Genomic DNA, 21,475 nt, shown 5'->3' with positions numbered 1-21,475 from the left:
CAGCACTTTGGGAGGCTGAGATGGGAAGAGTGCTTAAGCCTGTGTTCTGAGACTTACCTGGACAGCATGGTGAATCCTCATCTCTACAGAAAATAATTAGCCAGGTGTGGTGGCGTGTGCTTGTAGTCCCAGCTACTTGGGAGGCTGAGATGGGAAGATTACTTGAGCCCAGGAGGTTGAGGCTACAGTGAGTGTTTGCACCCTGCACTCCATTCTGGGTGACTGAGCCTCTAAAAGATCCTGCCTCTAAAAAAAAAAAAAAAAAAAAAAAAAAGAAAGAAATTGAATGATCCCACATTCAGCCTCACAGACCTCACCTCATTCCCCAGCTGGCAAACACAAACCAGGGATAACATACTCAGGAGGAAATCATGGGATGACTCACTAACCCCACCACAATAAACACCATTAACTTGTGTCTCTAGTTTAAATTTGTACTTGTTTTATTTTATTCATTTATTTTTTTTAGATGGAGTCTCGCTCTGTTGCCCAGGCTGGAGTGCAATGGCACAATCTCGGCTCACTGCAAACTCTGCCTCCTGGGTTCAAGCGATTCTCCTGCCTCAGCCTCCCAAGTAAGTGGGATTATAGGTATGTGCCGCCACGCCCGGCTAATTTTTGTATTTTTAGTAGAGACGGGGTTTCACCATGCTGGCTAGGCTGGTCTCAAACTCCTGACCTCAAGTGATCCACCCACCTTGGCCTCCCAAAGTGCTGGGATTATAGGCGTGAGCCACCGTATACCCGCTGGAGTTTTTTTCTCCTTTGGTAACCTTTCTTTTGTACGTTACATTCACAGGCAGCTTTTAACTTCTCTCAGTAGCAGGTTTCCAGCAATGCAGATTGGCACATCATGAGGAAAGAAATCACTCTGCCTCCTGCTGGCCACCAGCAGAAAGACTTGAGTTTCTTTTGGCTTATTACAAAGAAATAATATATTTCTTTTGGTTTGTCACATTTCTCCCTCACAAACATGGGAACTTGAAAAGGAATGGAAGACAGAGGGAAAAAGGAGACTGGGCCTCCTTTTCTGCTAAACCTGGACTAGGCTTAGGTGTCAAGAAACCATTTAGATCAAATATCTTAAATGCCTCATTTTGTGAGCCACAAACTGAGGTTGATGCATCTTCTACATTAGTTACAGAAACAAAGGGATGGGCAAGGTTTATGCCAACATTCCTGCTCCCTTTCCTAAGTGATGGTATTGGGGAACTCAGCCGCATCTCACATTAACAATGTCTTCAGTATTGTTTTCTTCCCCCTCCCAAACCCCAATAAAACACACCAACTGCTTCAGAGTATTTCTGGGTTGGGTTTTTTCATGGGTTTTTGTTTTGTTTATTTCAAATACTGAAAAAGTCCTTTGGGCTCTGTGGGGTTCCCCACGCTCACGGCTCCTTTCTCCCACGCTCACTGCCCTTCTTCCCACAGCAAATCTATTTCAAGGACAGTACTTTTTAAAATGATTAATGTTGAGTTCTCAACTAGCTCTGCAGAACTAGAGGAGCTGTTTGCATCTGTCTGTGCGGATGGAGTTTCTTTTATCTGACACCAGGTCTCCAACCACACTGAAACAAGGCATTTATCTACAGAGCTCAACTAGAACCCCTTTTCATTAGGCTACTCCACTTCCTTCCCCTCATACCTACCCCACATCAGCCACGTGGTTAAGAAGAAGGATAGTCAGGAATGTTTTTACCAACTCGAAGCCCTAATTCATACCCCTCCATATCTCCCACCCAACCCTTTCAACCCCACCCCCACCCCCAGAATTTCATTGATATTTCTCCCAACTGTTATTTGGAAAAAAGGTAAAACAAAAAAGGTTCAAGGTCTTGGTGCTCAGCCCAAGGGGCTCCATGTGCTGGGACACCAACAGGCAAGGGCTTCTGCCTCTCCAACCCACACCCGAGCCACCTCCTGACCCCTGGCTGCAAAAGCAGGAAGGGGCAGGAGCCAGCACAGGACCCGGGTGGGGCGGGGAGGGGAAGCGTCTCAGGATCTGGCAGAGCCCCGGGCAGCATCATTCAACTTGGCCACTGCGGACGAACACAGAAGAAAAAAAAAAAAAAAACACTGTCAAGTAATAGGGGAAAAAAACCCTGAACTCCAACCCAGTCTCTACCCCATGATACCTCCACATTTAACAACCATTAGGCTACCTGGCATGTCTCAACCCTATCCATAAGGGAGTTGCAAAAAAAATCAAAAAATAGAATTTCAGTCTTTTCCTATCCACGAAACAACGTTATCTGCCTTTCTGGGATATCCATGGATAACAAACATAGAAAAATAATTCTTTAGATAAGATCAAAATAACTGGAGGTTTCCAGGTGGGTAAGCTGCCTGGCTCAGAGCAGGCTGTTTCAGAGGCATGGCCACAGCTACTTGCAAAGACTGAGGTAGCACAGTGATGAGGTGGTGACTGTGTGGAGGCCAGAACCAGACCACACACATGCTGTTCTGAATGGATTTGATAATCTAGGTTTAATCAAAGCAATTTGCATTTGGATTTTGGAATGACCACTCCTTGCTAAGGAAGCTATGTACTTCATGCTGTGGAAACTGGCAAATACAGAATGTAGCTTGTTTGTTTTCTTAGCCTTGAAGATGACCAGGTAGAGAGACAGAGTGAGACCAACAGTTTTTCTGATTTCCCTGCTCCTCCTATTCCTTCCTAAAAATCAGACTCATTGTGACCAGTAGTCTTGAGGACTCAAGCTGAATGACAGAGAAGGCAGCTCAGACAGAAAAGAAAAAAAGTACAGAATTTGAGAAGATCGGAGATGAAGAAAACGTACAAAATTATATATATATTTATATATATAATAACATGACATATCTATGTACAACATGGCTGGGACAGTTGAAGAAACTATACAATGGTGTTCAGCATTTTCCCCTTCCCACATGGACTTTAAGGATGACAGCATGAGGAAATGGAGCAAGAAACACAAAAATTATATACAATTACAAGTGACAGTCAAGGAGTTTGGGGACCAGGGAGTCCAGGGATCCTGCTCTCTCCATTCCTTCCTCACCAACTTTCTCCTATCCAATTTGAATGACAGCCTGAACACTGAATGGCCAGTCAGGAGAAAAGTATATACACACCTCATCCCCCCACATGCACATCAGCAAGTCTATCAGTCATTCTCATTGGGCCAAATGTTTGGCATATCAGAATTTGTGATGTGAGAGGGCAAGAGGATTACAGAATCTTGCTCTCTTGAACATTAGTTCTCACCCTGGCCCTCTCTGTCATAACTAGCAAGTTGCGTTCAATAAAATTCTAGCCAAGCTGGTGATAACTAGATTGAAGATGCTGGTCACCTGCAACCCCTTTCCTCCACCTGTTCATGAGTCAGCATGGCCACCTCTCCTCATGATAAAAGAGCTGGGTTGCTGAGTTCTGGGAATGCAGAGATTTCTCAGTCTTCCTCCTCTCCCTCCCTAACCACTTTCCCCAGCTTCCTCCAAGGTGAATCATCTTCTAAGAACCTGTTCCTCCAGCCCTGCGGGAGTACTCAGCTCCAGGGGCTAGCTCAGTTTACCCTTCTTCCTCTTTCCCTAACAATATACCTGGCATCAGACTGCATCTGAAACATGGGTCAACATATGTGCATGACTGAGCATGTTTCCTCAGGCCTGCAGCTCCGCTGCCAGAGAAGCTTTTTAGCAGCTAAGGCCCAGAGGTAGGCTGGGAAAGTGAGCTGGGTCAGAGGCAAGAAGCTTCCATGGCTAGCTTCCTAAGTATTTTTTTTTTGACCCTCAAGACTGTGATATCTATAAGGTTCTCTTGCCTGAATTTATAATCCCCAAACCTCAATTTACTCTCTCCTCATGTATCCCTCAAATGGTTCCCCTCTGTAGTACTTTCCCAGTATTACAGAGCAGAGGTTCACCACCCACGAGCCTTCCTCACTTTTAGTTTTACAATGAACAGTATGGAGTTTTTCTGCTGGCAGTTAAAACTTCAGAATCAGAATCAATCTTACATACATTTAACTCTATTTTACAGATGAGGAAATAGAAATCCAGAGAGGCTAAATGACTTAACCAAGGTTATACAACAGCTCTGCTGGGACTGAGTAGAGTGAAAACCCAGATATCTTGACTCCTAAACCAGTGCTCGTCCCACTATCCCATGATACTTTCAAAAGCAACATGCTGGAAGAGAGAGAGAAGGTGCCCATTTTCTGTGAATAATGTTCATCAATCTTTATATTATTTGAGAGCCAGAGCAAACTGTAAGAGATACTAAGTAATGGAGGCTAAGGGGGCACTGTAGTTTTAGGCAAGCAAGTCAATTTTTCTTTTTAAGGATTCTCTAAACCTGCCATAATGGAAACATGAAGCAATAGCAGCCTAAGGGATAGAACACTTAGAAGCACAGAAAACATGTCTCATTCAATCTACCTTTCCCAACTATGTTAGGTTAGCCTTGGGATGTTAAACCTGCCAAACTATTCCCAAGGCTCAGCCTAATCTATTTTGGGACATTCTCTCCCAAAAGGAGAAATCACACCTCTCCAGTTTCTCACACAAAAAAAGCATTTGCAGCATTATCCAATCCTAGCCTTTCCTATTTCTGGGCCCTACCTGGACTACAGGGAGTGTGGAAGTGTCAATCTAACGAAATAAATAAACTTAGAGCCCCTTTTCAACCTACATTACCTTCTCAGCAGCCCCCAGCAGAATCACAGTCATTTCTGGCTAGCAAGCTGAGAAGATCTGACTAGGTGCCCATTTCATCCCTGCCTATAATATATAAACGTCCAGTGGTTGAGGAAGGGGAGGAGAGGGGGGCTCAGGTTACCCCGCAAGCTTGCTGGTGACGAGCGAGGACTTTCTCTGGGGCAGATCCTGTGGGGTGGGGATGTGATCACCAGTCACCAGGTTCTTGTCTGGTCCTGCACTTGGCAGCTGCTTATTCTTCATCTTGGCTTTGGCCATGTTGTAGTCTCCTGAGTCAAAGTACTTTTGCTAAGAGATAAGAGGGAGGTTTAGGTGAGTGAGGACTCTGGCCTTCCTCAAAAACAAGGAGACTCACATCTCACATCCATTATAAACCCTCATGCACACTCGGATCTTTCAAGAAGTCTTCCTTGATTAACCTCATGCATACACAGTTTAACATTAATTACATGTACTTATGTCTTCTCCCCAGTGTGTTCTGACTTTTTCAGGTACATAAGCAATTTCCCAGCTAGAGTATATAGTTTTGGAGTCAAGGGACAGCCCCTGCCATCCTTTGTACTCCACTCAGTAGAGGATTGTTCCACCAAAATCACTTATTCATAAAGGGTAACTGAGGACCTTACTGGGTACAGGGCAATAGCCTGGAACTGGAGAAACAGAAATGAATAAGATATAGAGAACGATAAATATGGAGCTATCCTAGCCACCAGGAGATCAACCACAAGCCAACAACCTCAAAATGATTATTCTCCCAGACCAGGAATAGAAACTGGGCCTGTTCATGAGGATAATGTATTTTCCTTCTGACTCTCATAGCTCCCACACATGTTCCATGACTGTGACAGCCTGCCCACGCCTGCCTTGCCTCCAGCAAGGTAAATGCAAATCAGCATCACATTATCATCTGTGACTAAGACTCAATAACTGGGATCCTCCACAGGGATGTTTCACCCACCATTTCATCCACACAGAGAAGCACACTCCAATGTAATGATTTATAATTCTACAGTCATTGCAGAGGAGAGCAAGGAAAATAAAAAAAATTTTTTTTGAGATGGAGCCTCGGTATGTTGCCCAGGCTGGAGTGCAGTGGCACGATCTCGGCTCACTGCAAGCCCCGCCTCCTGGGTTCACGCCATTCTCCTGCTTCAGCCTCCCGAGTAGCTGGGACTACAGGCGCCCGCCACCACACCCGGCTAAGTTTTTGTATTATTAATAGAGACGGGGTTTCACTATGGTCTCGATCTCCTGACCTTGTGCTCCGCCCGCCTCGGCCTCCCAAAGTGCTGGGATTACAGGTGTGAGCCACCGCGCCTGGCCAAATTTTTTTTTTAAAAAACGATAATATAATCCCTCAGTCAGCTTTAGGTACCTTTGGGAACTAAAAATCTGATCAGGAGCTACATGGCTATGAAGGTAGACTCTCTCTTGGTAAGGAGGACCACTCTGAACAAGAAAAATACATTTGCTGCAGGAGTATAATTAATGGCTGGTGCTCACTTCAAGGGTATGAAGAAACTGATTCATTTCAAGTTGAGGATTTACTTCTGTAGGAGAGATGGTTTGATCTTCTTCTGAAATGATGCATCCCAAAATTTATCTCTAATGCTTAAAAAGTGCACAATCCTAAAACCTCCAACATTCAAACAGGCAAATGCCTGGGGGCAATCTGCATTTCAGTTTCTAACATCTTTCCCTCATTTCCCCACACACCCAAATGCTCCAATTTAGGCCTTAATTTCCTACATGGGAAATCAGGAGGGAATTGATACCACATCAGGGATTTACATTAATTTGACTTGCTCTTTTCAAATTTCAAATTAGCCTCTACTTCTGTTCAACAACAAAACCTCCAGAAAAGGATCCAGTAGAACCTCTACAGACTTCATTCGAAGAACCTCCTTTGGCTCCAAAGAAAGAGGGTAAGAGACTATGCCCCATACCCCTTTCTGGAGTCTCTTCATGAGGAAGTCGGAGCCTCCAGGCTTTTGTCCTAGGCTTGGGTATTTGGCCTTTAGCTTTGCCTCTTCAGCTCTCTCAGGGAGAATACCTTCTTTCTCCTGCGTGTCCTGGAGAAAACAAATGAGCCAAATAAAATTAAAGACTGAGAAACAACAGCTTCTCACATCTGATAACAACTATACTATCAACTTCTCCTGGAAATCCACCCACTTGTAAATATGCTATCTCTACTCTGCTGTTAAAGCTAGACCTTTGTTAAAATCCCTAAAGCTCAAGATGACTACTGTGAGAGAAAAAGACAAGCTGCTTCTCACACTTCACCCAAGGAACCAGCCAGGGACCTGTGCGTATTGGGCTAAAGGTAATACTAAACACAATACTTTAATCACAGAGTGGGCCATATCACTCAGCACAAATGCTAAGAAAGACAAAGAGAAAAAAGCAGGGCTTCTGGTGATAGAGTATGAGTAGCAGGGTTCCCTAAGCTATCCTACATGTCACATGAGAAATTAAAAAAAAAAAATAGTTTGGGGCTGGGAGCAAGTGACTCATGCCTGTAATCCCAGCACTTTGGGAGGCTGAGGCGGGTGCATCACTTGAGCTCATGAATTCACTACCCGCCCGGGCAATATGTTGAAACCCCGTCTCTACAACAACAAAAAATAGTTTGCTAAATGTTTCCTCCTTATTTTTTTCTTTCTTTTTTAAAATTGCTACACGACAAAGCAGTTCCTTCCTTATTCAAGGTCTAAGCCACCTGTTAGGTCTCCCTGTGGAGGCGGCTAGCTATGTGGCCTTCTCCAAAGATCTCCACCTGAGTAATGGCACAGCCTTGCTTCAACATTTCCACAAATATTATGGTAGCAAGCTGATAAACAGAGAGGAAAATGATACTGTTTTTAACCTCAGGAAAACAAAGATACAGTAGGCCCACTAGTATTTACCCACCAGCTTTCATCAAAAAAATCAATACCTACCCTGGTGGTGCAGGGACTCTCACTACTGTAGTCAATCTCTTTTTTTTTTTTTTGTGGTCCCTGCTGCCCTTTAGTGACTTTTTGAAAAGATATGAAATCAACGTATGACTCTTTTTAGTGGAATTATATTCCTTTCTCTTGAAAATTACGCATAGATATAACACCAAGTGTATTTAATGAGTACCTGAACCCAGTACTAAATTTTAAAAGTCAAATACAAACCCCAATAAGGGGTTTATTTGGCGTTAGTGTTTCCATCACGGAATCGCAGGTGCACTAAATCCCTGCCTTGGAAGTCTTGGGGAAGAGAGAAGTGTTTCTCCCGACCCTGTCGGCGTCTTTTCCAAGTTTAATTACCATGATTCTGTTTGGAACTCTAGCCCTCTTCAATCTTGCTGGGTCCTCATTGAAGGTGAGCAATAGACCATCCTTAGCTACCAAAATAGGTCTCTTGAGAAAGTTGCCGCCTTAAACTAGCCATTATAATAATTACACTTCTCCCCTCCCCCAATACTGGTTTTTTTTTAAACGTCTTTACCTCGACCCCTATCTTTGCGGATTAAGGCTGCGGGCCCCAGCCCGGTTGCTGGGTCACTTACCTCTACAAACCAATAACACACATCACACCCAAGACCACCAGCCATCCCCTTTCCATTCACCGTCTTTCCAACCACCCGTCCCACGTCCATGCTCGGCCAATTATAGCACAGCGTCCAAGGTTTGAGCGGTAGGCCTATTGGCCAATCAGGAAGAGTACAGTACTGAGTGACAAACAACCCAACTAACCAGCGCCAAAGCAGCATGTCGTGTTGCAGCTCACCCAGCGTGACGCAAAAAGTGGCCAACCCCTGCGGAGCCTGAGACCATGGGGACCAATCCGCACTGGTGGGAGACCGTCTCCCGCCCCATCACGGTCTCCCCAGCTCGCCCGCCCGCACCCCTTCCACTTCACCTGCTTCTCCTCGCCGGTCTCCTCCGCAGGGTTCTCTTCTTCTTGTTTCTGGGACATGGCGGGACCGGGACTGTGGAGTGTAAGGGGCCCGGGTAGGCAACCGGAGAAGGGAAGGGGGAGGGGAAACGGGGACAACCTGCGCTGCTGCTTCGGCTCCTGTCACTAGGGTTGCTCAGTCAAAATGGCGGCCCTTGCCCGTGACGTTGCGACCGCCCCTTCCTATGAGAGCCAGTGGGAGTGAGGTAGATAGGGCAATGACGTAACGATCTACCAATAGTCGCCTTCTAAAGGTGGGCTCTATAGAGGCGACCGGCAAGCTGGAACACCAACCTGGAAAGAGAGTGAGCCACAAGGACCAATTGGAAGCCTGTGGGGGATATCGGGGGCGGGGCTGCTGGCTGTGGTACTTTTGCAGCTTTGGTGGGCTCCGGCTTCCTTCACTCCAGCCCCCCGCGTCTGAGAGACTTAGCAGGGCGTCTAACTGGAGAGCGGAAGGATGGAACCTTTTATTCTCAGGTGGAGAGGATTAAGCTTTGCGGTGTTAGCAGAAAATGATCGAGCTCCAGAAAATGATTTGGAGGTCAGATTCGATTTTAAAATAGTACTAACAGGCCGGGCGCGGTGCCTCACGCCTGTAATCCTAGCACTTTGGGAGGCCGAGGTGGGCGGATCACCTGAGGTTAGGAGTTCGAGACCAGCCTGACCAACATGGTGAAACCCCGTCTCTACTAAAAATACAAATATTAGCCGGGCATGGTGGCGGGCGTTTGTAATCCCAATTACTTGGGAGGCTGAGGCAGGAGAATCGCTTGAACCCTGCAGGCGGAGGTTGCAGTGAGCCGAAATCGCGCCACTGCACTCCAGCCTGGGTGACAGGACGAGACTTTGTCGCGAAAAATAAAATAAAACGGTACCAATGGTATTACGATGTGTCACTTGGCCTGTGGAAGAGAGAGACTGAGTCTCAACCCGAGCTGTCTTGCAAAACACTAATGGCTTACGTTCCGTAGTTTCACTCTTATGTGTAGTTTTTATATTCCATCAGGGTGATCCCTTGGGGACTACGCTCCTTGAAACAAGGAGGACAGTGTAAGTATGTGGTAAACATTTAGTAAATACGGTTAATACTAGTTAACCTATCCAGAATTACAGTTTAACATTTCCTGGGCGTCTGTCTGTATGTGGATGGTACTGTGTTAGTTGGGGGGGGTACGTGTATAGTAAGGCAGTCTCTGCCCTTAGAAAGCTTACAGGCCTGGCTGGGCGCGGTGACTCACACCTGTAATCCCAGCACTTTGGGAGGCGTAGGCGGGCGAATCACTTGAGGTCAGGAGTTCGAAACCAGCCTGGCCAACATGGTGAAACCCTGTCTCTACTAGAAATACAAAACAAGGCTGGGCACGGTGGCCCACTCATGTAATCCCAGCACCTTGGGAGGCCGATGAGGGTGGATCATGATGTCAGACGATAGAAACCATCCTGGTCAACATGGAGAAACCCCATCTCTACTAAAAACACAAAAATTACCCAGAGGTGGTGGCGTGCACCTGTAGTCCCAGCTACTCAGGAGCCTGAGGCAGGAGAATCGCTTTTACCTGGGAGGCGGAGGTTGCAGTGAACCGAGATCGCATCTCGCCACTGAACTCCAGCCTGGGTGACAGTGAGAGTCCGTCTCAAAAAAAAAAAAAAAAAAAAGAGTGGCAGATAAGAATTGCTCTTTATGGAGATAATTTGGTGGTAATGAATAAAAAGACTCAGAATTCCAAGCAGAAAACTACCAGAGATGAACAGTCTAGCCGAGTCCTCTGCAAACGTTAGGTGGGAGATAATTAGGATTTAACCTAGAAACGTAGTAGTTAAGAATAGAAAATAGTGAACCTAACCAAGAGAGTCTGTGACAATGGAATCCACTAGACTAGCAGCTGATTGAATAGAGAATGAGAAGACTGTGTGCCTCAAGGTGATTATTTATAGAAACAATAAATTCAAGAAGAGGAGTCAATTTGGGAATGGAGCTGAAAAGCAGAGAGAAAATGAGGCATTCAGTTTTGAAAACATGGACTTTTTTTTTTTTTTTTTGAGACGGAGTCTCGCTCTGTCACCCAGGCTGTAGTGCAGTAGCACAATCTCGGTTCCCTACAACCTCTGCCTCCCGGGTTAAAGTGATTCTCCTGCCTCAGCCTCCCGACTACAGGTGCGCGCCACCATGCCCGGCTAATTTTTGTATTTTTAGTAGAGACAGAGTTTCGCCATGTTGGCCAGGCTGGTCTCAAACTCCTGAACTCAGGTGACCTGCCTGCCTCGGCCGCCCAAATGCTGGGATTACAGACGTGAACCACCGTGCCCGGCCTGAAAACATGGACTTTATTAAAAGCGAATGAACCATTTGGCGGAGACATCCAGGCAATGAAGACTTAGGATAAATGACCTCTAAGATCTCCATATCTGAAATTTAAGGGTTCTAGGAAATGTAAGTGTGGGAGTTTGGGAGAAAAGTAGACGCTAAAGATGTACAAATTTTGGACTTTTTCACATAAATGTAAGTAAAGTTGTGGAAGTTGATGGGATCACAAAGGAGAATGTAGGAAAAAAAGAGGTTCCAGTCAGGTGCGGTGGCTTACACCTGTAATCCCAACATTTTGAATGGTCAAGGTGAGAGGATCGCCTGAAGCCAGGAGTTTGAGGTTACAGTGAGCTATGATCATGCCATTGCACTCCAGCCTAGGCAACAGAGTGAACCCATCTCTTAAAAAAAAAAAAAAAAAAAAAAACTCCCAAGACAGAAACGTGGGGAAAAGTTGGCAAAAGACATAGAGACAAATGATCACAGTGGTAGGGAGAGAATTAGAAGAGAGAAGAGCCATGGAAAGCAAATGAAGAAAGGGAGGGCAGGTTGTCAATGTTAAATGTGATACAGAAATTAAAGATGGAGGTGATAAAGGTCAATCGCAAGACGTTAAGGAGCGAGGAGGTGGTACCAATATTGAACAGTGGTAGCAATATTTAACAGTAAAGCAAGGAAAGGGCGGAGCTGTAGCAGCAGATTTTCTTTGGGGGAATAGGCAAGACTCAAGCATGTTTTTAGAAAAGGCGAATGAGGCTGGATGTGGTGGCTCACGCCTGTAACCCCAGCACTTTGGGAGGCTGAGGTGGGCAGATCACGAGGTCAGGAGTTCGAGACCAGCCTGACCAACATGGTGAAACCCCCGTCTCTACTAAAAATAAAAAAATTAGCCGGGGTGGTGGCATGCACCTGTAATCCCAGCTATTCAGGAGGCTGAGGCAGGAGAATCACTTGAACCCAGGAAGCAGAGGTTGCAGTGAGCTGAGATTGTGCCACTGCACTCTAGCCTGGGCGACAGAGTGAGACTCCGTCTCAAAAATAAATAAATAAATAAAAAGAAAATAAAAAGAAAGAAGGAAAAGAAAAGGGGAATGAGCTAATTGAAAGAGAAAAACTTAAAAATATAATTATTTACTTTACAGAGGCAATAATGGCTGGGCGCGGTGGCTCACTCCTGTAATCCCAGCGCTTTGGAAGGCTGAGGCAGGTGGATCACTTGAGGCCAGGAGTTCGAGACCAGCCTGGACAACATGGTGTAACCCTGTCTCTACTAAAAATACAAAAAGTAACCAGATGTGGTGGTGGGCACCTGTAATCCCAGCTACTAGGGAGGCTGAGGCAGGAGAATGGCTTGAACCTGGGAGGCGGAGGTGGCAGTGAGCCAAGGTGGGGCCACTGCACTCTAGCCCAGGAAACAGAGTGAGACCCTGTCTCCAAATAAATATAAATAAATAAATAAAGAGGCAATACTGAAAGAATTAAAGTCTCAGAGAAAGTTAGTAGGTCAAGAGGGAGAGAGGCAGACAGGTTGACTTTGGCAACTGTAAAGGAAGAGTGGGAGCTCAAATGTATAGAGATTTTGCGTGGCTAAACATTTAGGAAAGTCACATTGAATGGACTTGTTTTTCTGAGTATGGTCAATCTTTTGAAAATAAAAAGGGCTGGGCGCGGTGGCTCATGCCTATAATCCCAGCACTTTGGGAGGCCAAGGCGGGTGGATCACCTGAGGTCAGGAGTTCGAGGCCAGCTTGACCAACATGGAGAAACCCCGTCTCTATTAAAAATACAAAATTGGCCGGGCATGGTGGTGCATGCCTGTAATCCCAGCTACTTGGGAGGCTGAGGCAGGAGAATCACTTGAACCCGGGAGGCGGAGGTTGCAATGAACTGAGATTGCGCCATTGCACTCCAGCCTGGGCAACAAGAGTGAAACTGCATCTCAAAAATAAAAAATAAAATAAAAAAAGAAAATGAAAAGGATGGGGGTGAGATAGAGGATCTAGGAAAAAATAGAGGTTGGAAATAGTTCTATAGAAAATGGCAATGATTCCAAATAGCAAGAAAGAGCTGAGATTAAATAGTAGATTAGAATTTATAGTAGTCCCAATCAGCATGGCTTTGTGACTTTGGTCAATAACTCCTGGCTGCTTTAGAATGGAAAAAACAGGACTAGTAGAGAGGGAACAGTGGGAGGAGGGCAATAAGGAAGTCTAGACATTGGTTTGCCAGTTTGTTGAAATAGCTGACCACAGCATCTAGGCTCTTTACAAAAGATGGAATGAGACGGATGAACTAGGAGAACAGGAAGGTGTTGAAGAACTGTCTCATGAAGAACATGAGACAGATGAAGCACAGATTTGGTGGGAATGAATGAGAGAGGCTGAAGAGTAGGAGGTTGCAATGAGACTAAAATGTTAGTTTATATCTTGGGAGGTAGAGAAATTACAGGTTATGTTAAGCTTTATCCCATAACTATAATTGATGGCAGGTATGGCATGGCTATAAAAGTCACTTGACAGGCCGGGTGCAGTGGCTCACGCCTGTAATCCCAGCACTTTGGGAGGCAGAGGCAGGCAGATCACCCGAGGTCAGGAGTTCGAGACCAGCCTGGCCACATGAAGAAACCCTGTCTCTACTAGAAATACAAAAAAAATTAGCCGGGCATGTTGGTGCCTGCCTGTAATCCCAGCTGCTGGGGAGGCTGAAGCAGGAGAATCGCTTGAACCTGGGAGGCAGAGGTTGTGGTGAGCCAAGATCACGCCATTGCACTCCAGCCTGGGCAACAAGAGTGAAACTCCATCTGAAAAAAAAAAGTCACTTGATGGCTTGGCGTGGTGGCTGACGCCCGTAATCCCAGCACTTTGGGAGGCCGAAGCAGGTGGATCACCTGAGGTCAGGGGTTCAAAACCAGCCTGGCCAACATGGTGAAACCCCGGCTCTACTAGAAATACAAAATTAGCCGGGCACGGTGGATGCCTGTAATCCCAGCTGCTTGGGAGGCTGAGGCAGGAGAATCGCTTGAACCTGGGAGGCGGAGGTTGCAGTGAACCGAGATCACGCCACTGCACTCCAGCCTGGGCAACAACAGCAAAACTCCATCTCAAAAAAAAAAAAGTCACTTCATGTAATCAAGCAAGTGGGAAGCCACAAATGTTGAAGTCCTAGAGCATAATAATTGGGAGGAGGTTAGGAAAGGGTGACCATGACCCATATTTGGGCATGAGCTGTATATCTCCAACACATACTGTGTAGAAACAACTGTACGACCCTTATCAAATGATTTGTATGTTCAGTGTTTAAAGGATCATTTCTGGGTAAGGTGGTTACGGAACATTTCAGATGGGATAGAAACTAAGCCGGGATTATGAGGATGAATGGGAAGGTTGGAGACTGGGAAGGGGAGAGAGGAAGGGAAGAGAATGTAGAGGACCGTCTCATCTTATAAAAGGTCAGACAGAGGGTGACTGACCCCTGACAGAGGACAGTAGGAAAAGAAGAGGGAAATTGTAGCAAGAGTTCCCTAGAGGGAATGAGGTTCTGCTAGTGCAGCAAGAGGCTCCTTTCATCCAACAAACTTTCTGAGCATTCACTATGTGCTAGGTATTGTTCTGGGCACTGTGGATGCAAAGATAATGGACGGTCTTTTCAAGTTGTTCACAGATGAGTGAGGAGATAAAGACAGTTTACACTGGAAAAGGTATCAAAGGCAGCTTCCAGGAGAATGTGACATTTGAAGGAAGTATAGGAATAATTCAGATTAAAAAGAAAAGAAGGCGAAGAAGCCTTTTTCAGGCAGAAGGAGCTTCATGTGAAAAGACACAAAACCATAAGAAACCTCCATGTGGATCCCTGGTTCTCAAACTTGTTTGATTAGAAGCTCCCAGGGAACTTTATAAAAATACAGAAACTCTTGGCCCTATGTCACTCCAGCTGAGTCAGCATCTCTACACTGGGGCCTGGAAATACATATTTTTGAAAAGCTCCCAGAGGAAAACTGGAAAAGAAGGCTGATCCAGGAACCTGTGTGAAGTAGCAAGACGAAGTTTTTCACGTTGCTGGGGTCCTGAGAAGTCTTGACAATCATGCTAGAGTACTGGGGTTTTATGAAGACAAAGGGAGCCTCTAATTTCTCTTCTCTTTTTTTTTTGAGACAGAGTCTCAGTTTCACTCTGTTGCCCAGGCTGGAGTGCAGTGGCACGATCTTGGCTCAATGCAACTTCCGCCTCCCCGGTTTAAGGGATTCTCATGCCTTGGCCTCCCAAGTAGCTGGGATTAAAAATGCTAGGAGGCAGAGGTTGCAGTGAGCCGAGATCGTGCCACTGCACTCCAGCCTGGGCAACAGAGTGAGACTCTGTCTTAAAAAAAAAAAAAAAAAAAAAAAAAAAAGTTGTGAGACTACAGAAATGGCTGGGTTTAATTTTTTTTTTTCTTTTGAGACAGGGTCTTGCTCTGTTGCCCAGGATGGAGTGCAGTGGCCCAATCTCAGCTCACCACAACCTCCACCTCTTGGGCTCAGGTGATCCTCCCACATCAGCCTCCCGAATAGATAGGACCACAGGTGTGTGCCACCACGCCTGGCCAATTTTTGTATTTTTTGTAGAGACAGGTTTTCACTATGTTGCCCAGACTGGTCTTGAACTCCTGGGCTTGAATGATTCACCCTCCTCGGCCTCCCAAAGTGCTGGGATTACAGGCATGAGCCACCGTGCCCAGCCAATGGCTGGGTTTAAAACACATACCATTCCTCTGATGGGCCAAACTGAGAATACCAGGAACGTAATCAAGCCCTGTCCTGTCCTTGTCTCCTTTGCAGTCAGGGCTGTCTTTAAATGTAGCTTAAGGAAAGTAGCCAAGTAATCAGAGTAGTGCAGGGTTAAAGGTAAATTTCAAAAAGATAAAATCATAACTCCTAAAAATAAGGGAACTAAGAGGGCCAGGCATGGTGGCTCATGCTTGTAATCCTAGCACTTTGGGAGGCTGAGGAGGGCGGATAAGCTGAGGTCAGGAGTTCGAGACCAACCTGGCCAACGTGGCGAAACCCCATCTCTAATAAAAATTCAAAAATTAGGCGTGGTGGAGGGCACCTGTAATCCCAGCTACGGGAGGCTGAGGCAGGAGAATTGCTTGAACCTGGGAGGCGGAGGTTGCAGTGAGCCGAGATCGTGCGCCACTGCACTCCAGCCTGGGCAACAAGAGCGAAACTCCATATCAAAAAAAAAAAAAAAAAGAAAAGATCAACAGAACTAGCTCAGTTGGATATAAGAAAGGAGTAGCTGGGTGGGTGGCTCATGCCTATAATCCCATCAGTTTGGGAGTCCAAGGCAGGAGAATCATGTGAGCCCAGAAGTTTGAGACCAGCCTAGGCAACACAACAAGACCCCATCTCTACAATAAAAAATAAAATAATTAGCCAGGCATGGTGGTGCAGGCCTGTGGCCCAGCTACTTGGGAGGCTGAGGTGGGAGGATTGCTTGAGCAGGGAGGTGGAGTTGTGATCACACCACTGTACTGTAGCCTACTTGGTGAAAAAGTGAGACTCTGTCTCAAAAAAAAAAAAAAAAAAATCTGGGCATAGTGACTCCTCATGCCTATAATCCCAGCACTTTGGGAGGCCAAGACAGGAGGGTTGGTTGAGTCCAGGAGTTTGAAACCAGCCTGGGCAACATAGCAAGACCCCTTCTCTTAAAAAAAAAAAAAAAAAAAGGAAAGAAAGAAAATTAGCCAGGTGTGGTGGCACATTTCTGTGGTCCTAACTACTTGGGAGGCTGAGGTGGGAGGATGGCTTGAGCCTGAGAGGTCGAGGCTGCAGCGAGCCATGATTGCACCACTGCACTCCAGCCTAGGTAACAGAGCGAGACCCTGTTTCAGAAAAAAAAAAAAAAAGGTTAAGAAAGTGATAAAATAAGGCAGGTTATATTTATGCTAGGTGACGTGGAGAAAGAAAATGGACACTATTGGTTGAATGCAGGTTTAGGCAATTATGGTGAAAATACATTATGAATGTGTTTAAGAGATTAGTTTAAATATCTAAAAGATGAATAATTCTTTTGGGAAATACTTTCTGATCAAGCTATTTCTAATTCCAAGCTCTGCTTAAGAATAATGTGTAAAAACTATGATTGCTAAAGGAATGATTGATTTAAATTATACATTTGTCCTTTTTTTTGAGACTGAGTTTCATTCTTGTTGCCCAGGCTGGAGTGCAATGATGTGATATCTCGGCTCACTGCAACCTCCCCCTCCCAGGTTCAAGTGATTCTCCTGCCTCAGCTGTGGGGAAAAGAAAGAGAGATCAGACTGTTACTGTGTCTGTGTAGAAAGAAGTAGATATAAGAGACTCCATTTTGTTCATCTTGTGAGTCGATGGCGCTCGATTGCGGTGTTTCTGTCTCCGTGGAGGTGCTTTTCTTTGCATCTCCGATGGGTTCATTGTAGAACTTCAAATGTCTAGTGGGTATCCAAACAGGAAGCTGATTTTCTCCTGGTGAAACACAAGCAAAACCTCTACCCCATGTTACCACCTTCCCTGTTTCCCATGTCTTATTTTTATTATCTTTCTACCAAATCAGTTTTCCTTCATGTGGGCTGTTCTTTTTACCAGTAAGATGTTGCTCTGCAGAAGTAGTAGTCTGATTTCTATAAATGTTTAAAAAATGTAAAGTATAAAGTGCTAGATTAAGTTGCATCTGAGGCCTGGTACATTCCTTACTGTCTCCCCCTTCTTTTTATTTAACTAATTGAGTTTTGAGTGTTCTATTAGTTCTTTCAACTATGGCCTGTCCTTGGGAATTATAGGGAATTCCTGTTGTATGTGAAATTTTCCACTGATTTAAGAATTTTTGGAAAGCTTTACTACAGTATCCTGGTCCATTGTCAGTTTTAATTTTTTCTGGAACTCCCATTACAGCAAAACAAGATAATAAATGTTTTTTAACATGGGAAGTACTTTCTCCTGTCTGGCAGGTTGCCCATATGAAATGTGAATAAGTATCAACTGTTACATGAACATATAATAATCTTCCAAATGAAGGTACATGCGTGACATCCATTTGCCATAATGCATTAGGACACAGACCTCTGGGATTAACTCCTGCCTCTTGAGTGGGCAGGTGTAAGACTTGACACTGGGTGCAATGTTGTACAATATCTTTTGCCTGTTTCCATGTGACATCAAATTTGTTTTTTAATCCTGCTGCATTTACATGAGTCAAAGCATGAAATTTTTGTGCTTTTATGAATGCAGATGATACCAGTAAGTCAGCTTGTTCATTTACTTTAGTCAAAGGCCCTGGTAAATTAGTGTGTGCTCGAATATGAGTAATATAAAATGGGAAATTTCTTTTTCTTACAGTTTGTTGTAATAAATTGAATAGCTGGTTTAACTGATCATCCATGCTATATTTAATTAGAGCTGTCTTTACATCCCTTGTAGCCTGTACTACATATGCAGAATCTGATACAATATTGATAGGTTGATCAAAATCTTGTAACACTGTAATGACTGCAACCAACTCTGCTCTTCGAGCCAACTGATATTGAGTTTTGATTACTCGCTCTTTTGGCCCTGTGTAAGCCGCTTTTCCATTGCTGGAACCATCAGTAAACACTGTCAGAGCATTTTCTAAAGGTTCACGTCTGGTAATTTTAGGTAGAATCCAAGTAGTCAATTTTAAAAACTGGAAGATTTTTGTTTTTGGGTAATGATGATCAATAATTCCCACAAAATTAGCAAGACCAATCTGCCATGCACCAGAATTGATAAAGGCTTGTCTAACTTGTTCCTTGGTTCAAGGGACAACTATTTTGTCTGGGTCATTTACACACAATTTTATTATTTGTAATCTTGCCTGACCAATTAATGTAGCTATTTGATCCAAGTACAATGTAAAAGTCTTAATTGTACTGTGAGGAAGGAATGACCACTCCACAAGATCAGTATTTTGAATAATGATGCCTGTTGGAGAATGTGCAGTAGCAAAAACCAAAAGTTGGAGTGGGGCTAAGGGATCTATTCTATTTATTTGCACTGACTGAATTTTTTATTCCACTAATTTAATTTCTTTTATTGCCTCTGGGGTTAATATTCTCTTACTATTTAAGTCTGAGTCTCCTCTTAAGATAGAGAACCAATTTTCGAAGCATCAAAAGCCCATTTAAACTTGGTACCAGAAACTGAGGCAATCGCAGGAGTGGCTGATGGCCTCGCAAATCTTAACCCTGTCACTTGGGTTAAGACCATCGGAAGTACTACTATTATAAATTTCGTATTAATCCTTGTGTGCCTGTTTTGTCTGTTGTTAGTCTGCAGGTGTACCCAGCAGCTCCGAAGAGACAGCGACCATTGAGAACAAGCCATGATGATAATGGTGGTTTGTCGAAAATGAAATGGGGAAATGTGGGGAAAAGAGAGATCAGACTGTTACTGTGTCTGTGTAGAAAGAAGTAGACATAAGAGACTCCATTTTGTTCTGTACTAAGAAAAATTATTCTGCCTTGAGATGCTGTTAATCTGTAACCCTACCCCCAACCCTGTGCTCCCTGAAACACGTGCTGTGTCAACTCAGGGTTAAATGGATTAAGGGCTGTGCAGGATGTGCTTTGTTAAACAAATGCTTGAAGGCAGCATGCTTGTTAAGAGTCATCATCACTCCCTAATCTCAAGTAGCCAGAGACAATACGCTGCGGAAGGCCGCAGGGACCTCTGCCTAGGAAAGCCAGGTATTGTCCAAGGTTTCTCCCCATGTGATATAGTCTGAAATATGGCCTCGTGGGAAGGGAAAGACCTGACTGTCCCCCAGCCCAACACCCGTAAAGGGTCTGTGCTGAGGAGGATTAGTAAAAGAGGAAGGAAGGCCTCTTTGCAGTTGAGATAAGAGGAAGGCATCTGTCTCCTGCTCATCCCTGGGCAATGGAATGTCTTGGTGTAAAACCTGATTGTATGTTCCATCTACTGAGATGGGGAAAACCACCTTAGGGCTGGATGTGGGACATGCTGGCAGCAATACTGCTCTTTAAGGCATTGAGATGTTTATGTGTATGCACATCAAAAGCACAGCACTTTTTTCTTTACCTTGTTTATGATGCTGGGACGTTTGTTCACATGTTTTCCTGCTGACCTTCTCTCCACTATTACCCTATTGTCCTGCCACATCCCCCTCTCCGAGAAACGCCCAATAATGATCAATAAATACTGAGGGAACTCAGAGACTGGTGCCGGTGCGGGTCCTCTGTATGCTGAGCGCCGCTTCCCTAAGCCCACTTTTCTTTCTCTATACTTTGTCTTTGTGTCTCCTTCTTAAGTCTCTCATTCCACCTGACAAGAAATGCCCACAAGTGTGGAGGGGCAGGCCACCCCTTCACTCAGCCTCCTGAGTAGCTGGGATTGCAGGTGCGCACCACCATGTCTGGCTAATTTTTGTTTTTTTAGTAGAGGCGGGGTTTCACCCTGTTGGCCAGGTTGGTTTTGAACTCCTGACCTCAGGTGTTCCACCCATCTGGGCCTCCCAAAGTTCTGAGATTACAGGCATGAGGCACCGTGCCCAGCCCATTTATCCTTGATATAGCTAAATTACTGAGCATTAGGAAGGGTGGAACTTTCAGCCTGTAAAATATGAGTGAGGTTTCACAAAAACTAGCACAATGTCTGGGGCCCAGATTATTCTATTTGTGACTGGGCGGGAAGAGGTGTATATATATATAGTAATTTTTGTATTTTTAGTAGAGACGGGGTTTCACCATGTTGGCCAGGCTGGTCTTGAACTCCTGACGTTAAGTGATCCATCTGCCTCCCAAAGTGCTGGGATTACAGGTGTGAGCCACCACTCTGGGCCATAGATCGGGTGATTGGGGGAAGACCTGAGGTATCTGAGCAGAAATCTGGGTGGGGAGTGAGCCAACAGTTATCTGGAGGGAAACTGGTTCAGGCAGAGGGAAGAGCAAATCCAAAGCTCCTAAAGCAAAAGCATATTTTTGGTGTATTTGAGAAACAGCAAGAAGGTCAATGTAGCTAAGAGCCGGAATAAGAGAGGAAATGCAGGCAGGGATGAGATTGTTTTTGGCTTCTTAGGTCATGGTAAGAACTTGGATTTTATTTTTTGTGTAATGGGCACCCATCAGATGGTGTTGAGCAGGGGACTGACAGAAAATCATTTAGGTATTAAACTGATCCTTCCACTGCTCCATGGGGACCAAGAGTGGAAGTAGTAGCAGGAAATCAATTAGGCTTTTACAACAGTTCAGGTAAGAGATGACAGTGACTTGGACTAGGGTGTAGTAGCTATGGAGATGGTTGAAAATGGCTAGATGTGGGATCTATTTTAAAGGTACCACCAACAGCATTTGCAGACTCAAGGATGATTTCAAAGTTTTTGGTCTGAGCAACTAGGTGAATGATAACATTGTTTACTGAGACAGGGAGGCCTTAAGTAGAAGGTTTAGGAGGGAAAATATAGATTTTGCTATGGACACATTATATTCTATACAGACATAATTTAAAATAGTTACCAGGTCCATCAATTGATGGATAAACTATGGTATATC

The 21,475-nt window shown here is 44.8% G+C and overlaps 1 protein-coding gene and 1 long non-coding RNA gene across 5 annotated transcripts; one reads left to right on the top strand and one right to left on the bottom strand.

The window, feature by feature from the left end:
• Positions 1-1,301: 1,301 nt before the first annotated feature.
• On the bottom strand, positions 1,302-8,817 carry ENSA (endosulfine alpha). 4 transcript variants are annotated; one of them, XM_004026586.4, is made up of 4 exons: positions 8,593-8,817; positions 6,645-6,770; positions 4,820-4,986; positions 1,302-2,039 (listed from the first exon to the last, which is right to left on the bottom strand). In XM_004026586.4, the coding sequence occupies exons 1-4, from the start codon at positions 8,647-8,649 to the stop codon at positions 2,024-2,026; spliced, it is 366 nt and encodes a 121-aa protein (XP_004026635.1). In that variant the 5' UTR covers positions 8,650-8,817; the 3' UTR covers positions 1,302-2,023. The 4 variants fall into 4 exon arrangements, 3 of the variants coding, with proteins under 3 accessions (XP_004026635.1, XP_004026637.2, XP_063551348.1); XM_004026588.4 differs by lacking the exon at positions 8,593-8,817 and adding an exon at positions 8,240-8,352; XM_063695278.1 differs by lacking the exons at positions 1,302-2,039; positions 8,593-8,817 and adding an exon at positions 8,240-8,353 and having other exon boundaries at positions 2,794-4,986.
• Positions 8,818-8,863: 46 nt separating this feature from the next.
• Positions 8,864-20,141, top strand: LOC134756686 (uncharacterized). Its single transcript, XR_010129722.1, has 2 exons — positions 8,864-9,172; positions 19,238-20,141. It is a non-coding gene; the product is annotated as an uncharacterized lncRNA (long non-coding RNA).
• The last annotated feature ends 1,334 nt before the right edge of the window (positions 20,142-21,475 follow it).

This window comes from Gorilla gorilla, chromosome 1 (genome assembly GCF_029281585.2).
Source record: "Gorilla gorilla gorilla isolate KB3781 chromosome 1, NHGRI_mGorGor1-v2.1_pri, whole genome shotgun sequence".
In the NCBI taxonomy this organism is placed as follows: Eukaryota; Metazoa; Chordata; class Mammalia; order Primates; family Hominidae; genus Gorilla; species Gorilla gorilla.
This window is presented reverse-complemented; position numbering and strand designations above follow the sequence as displayed.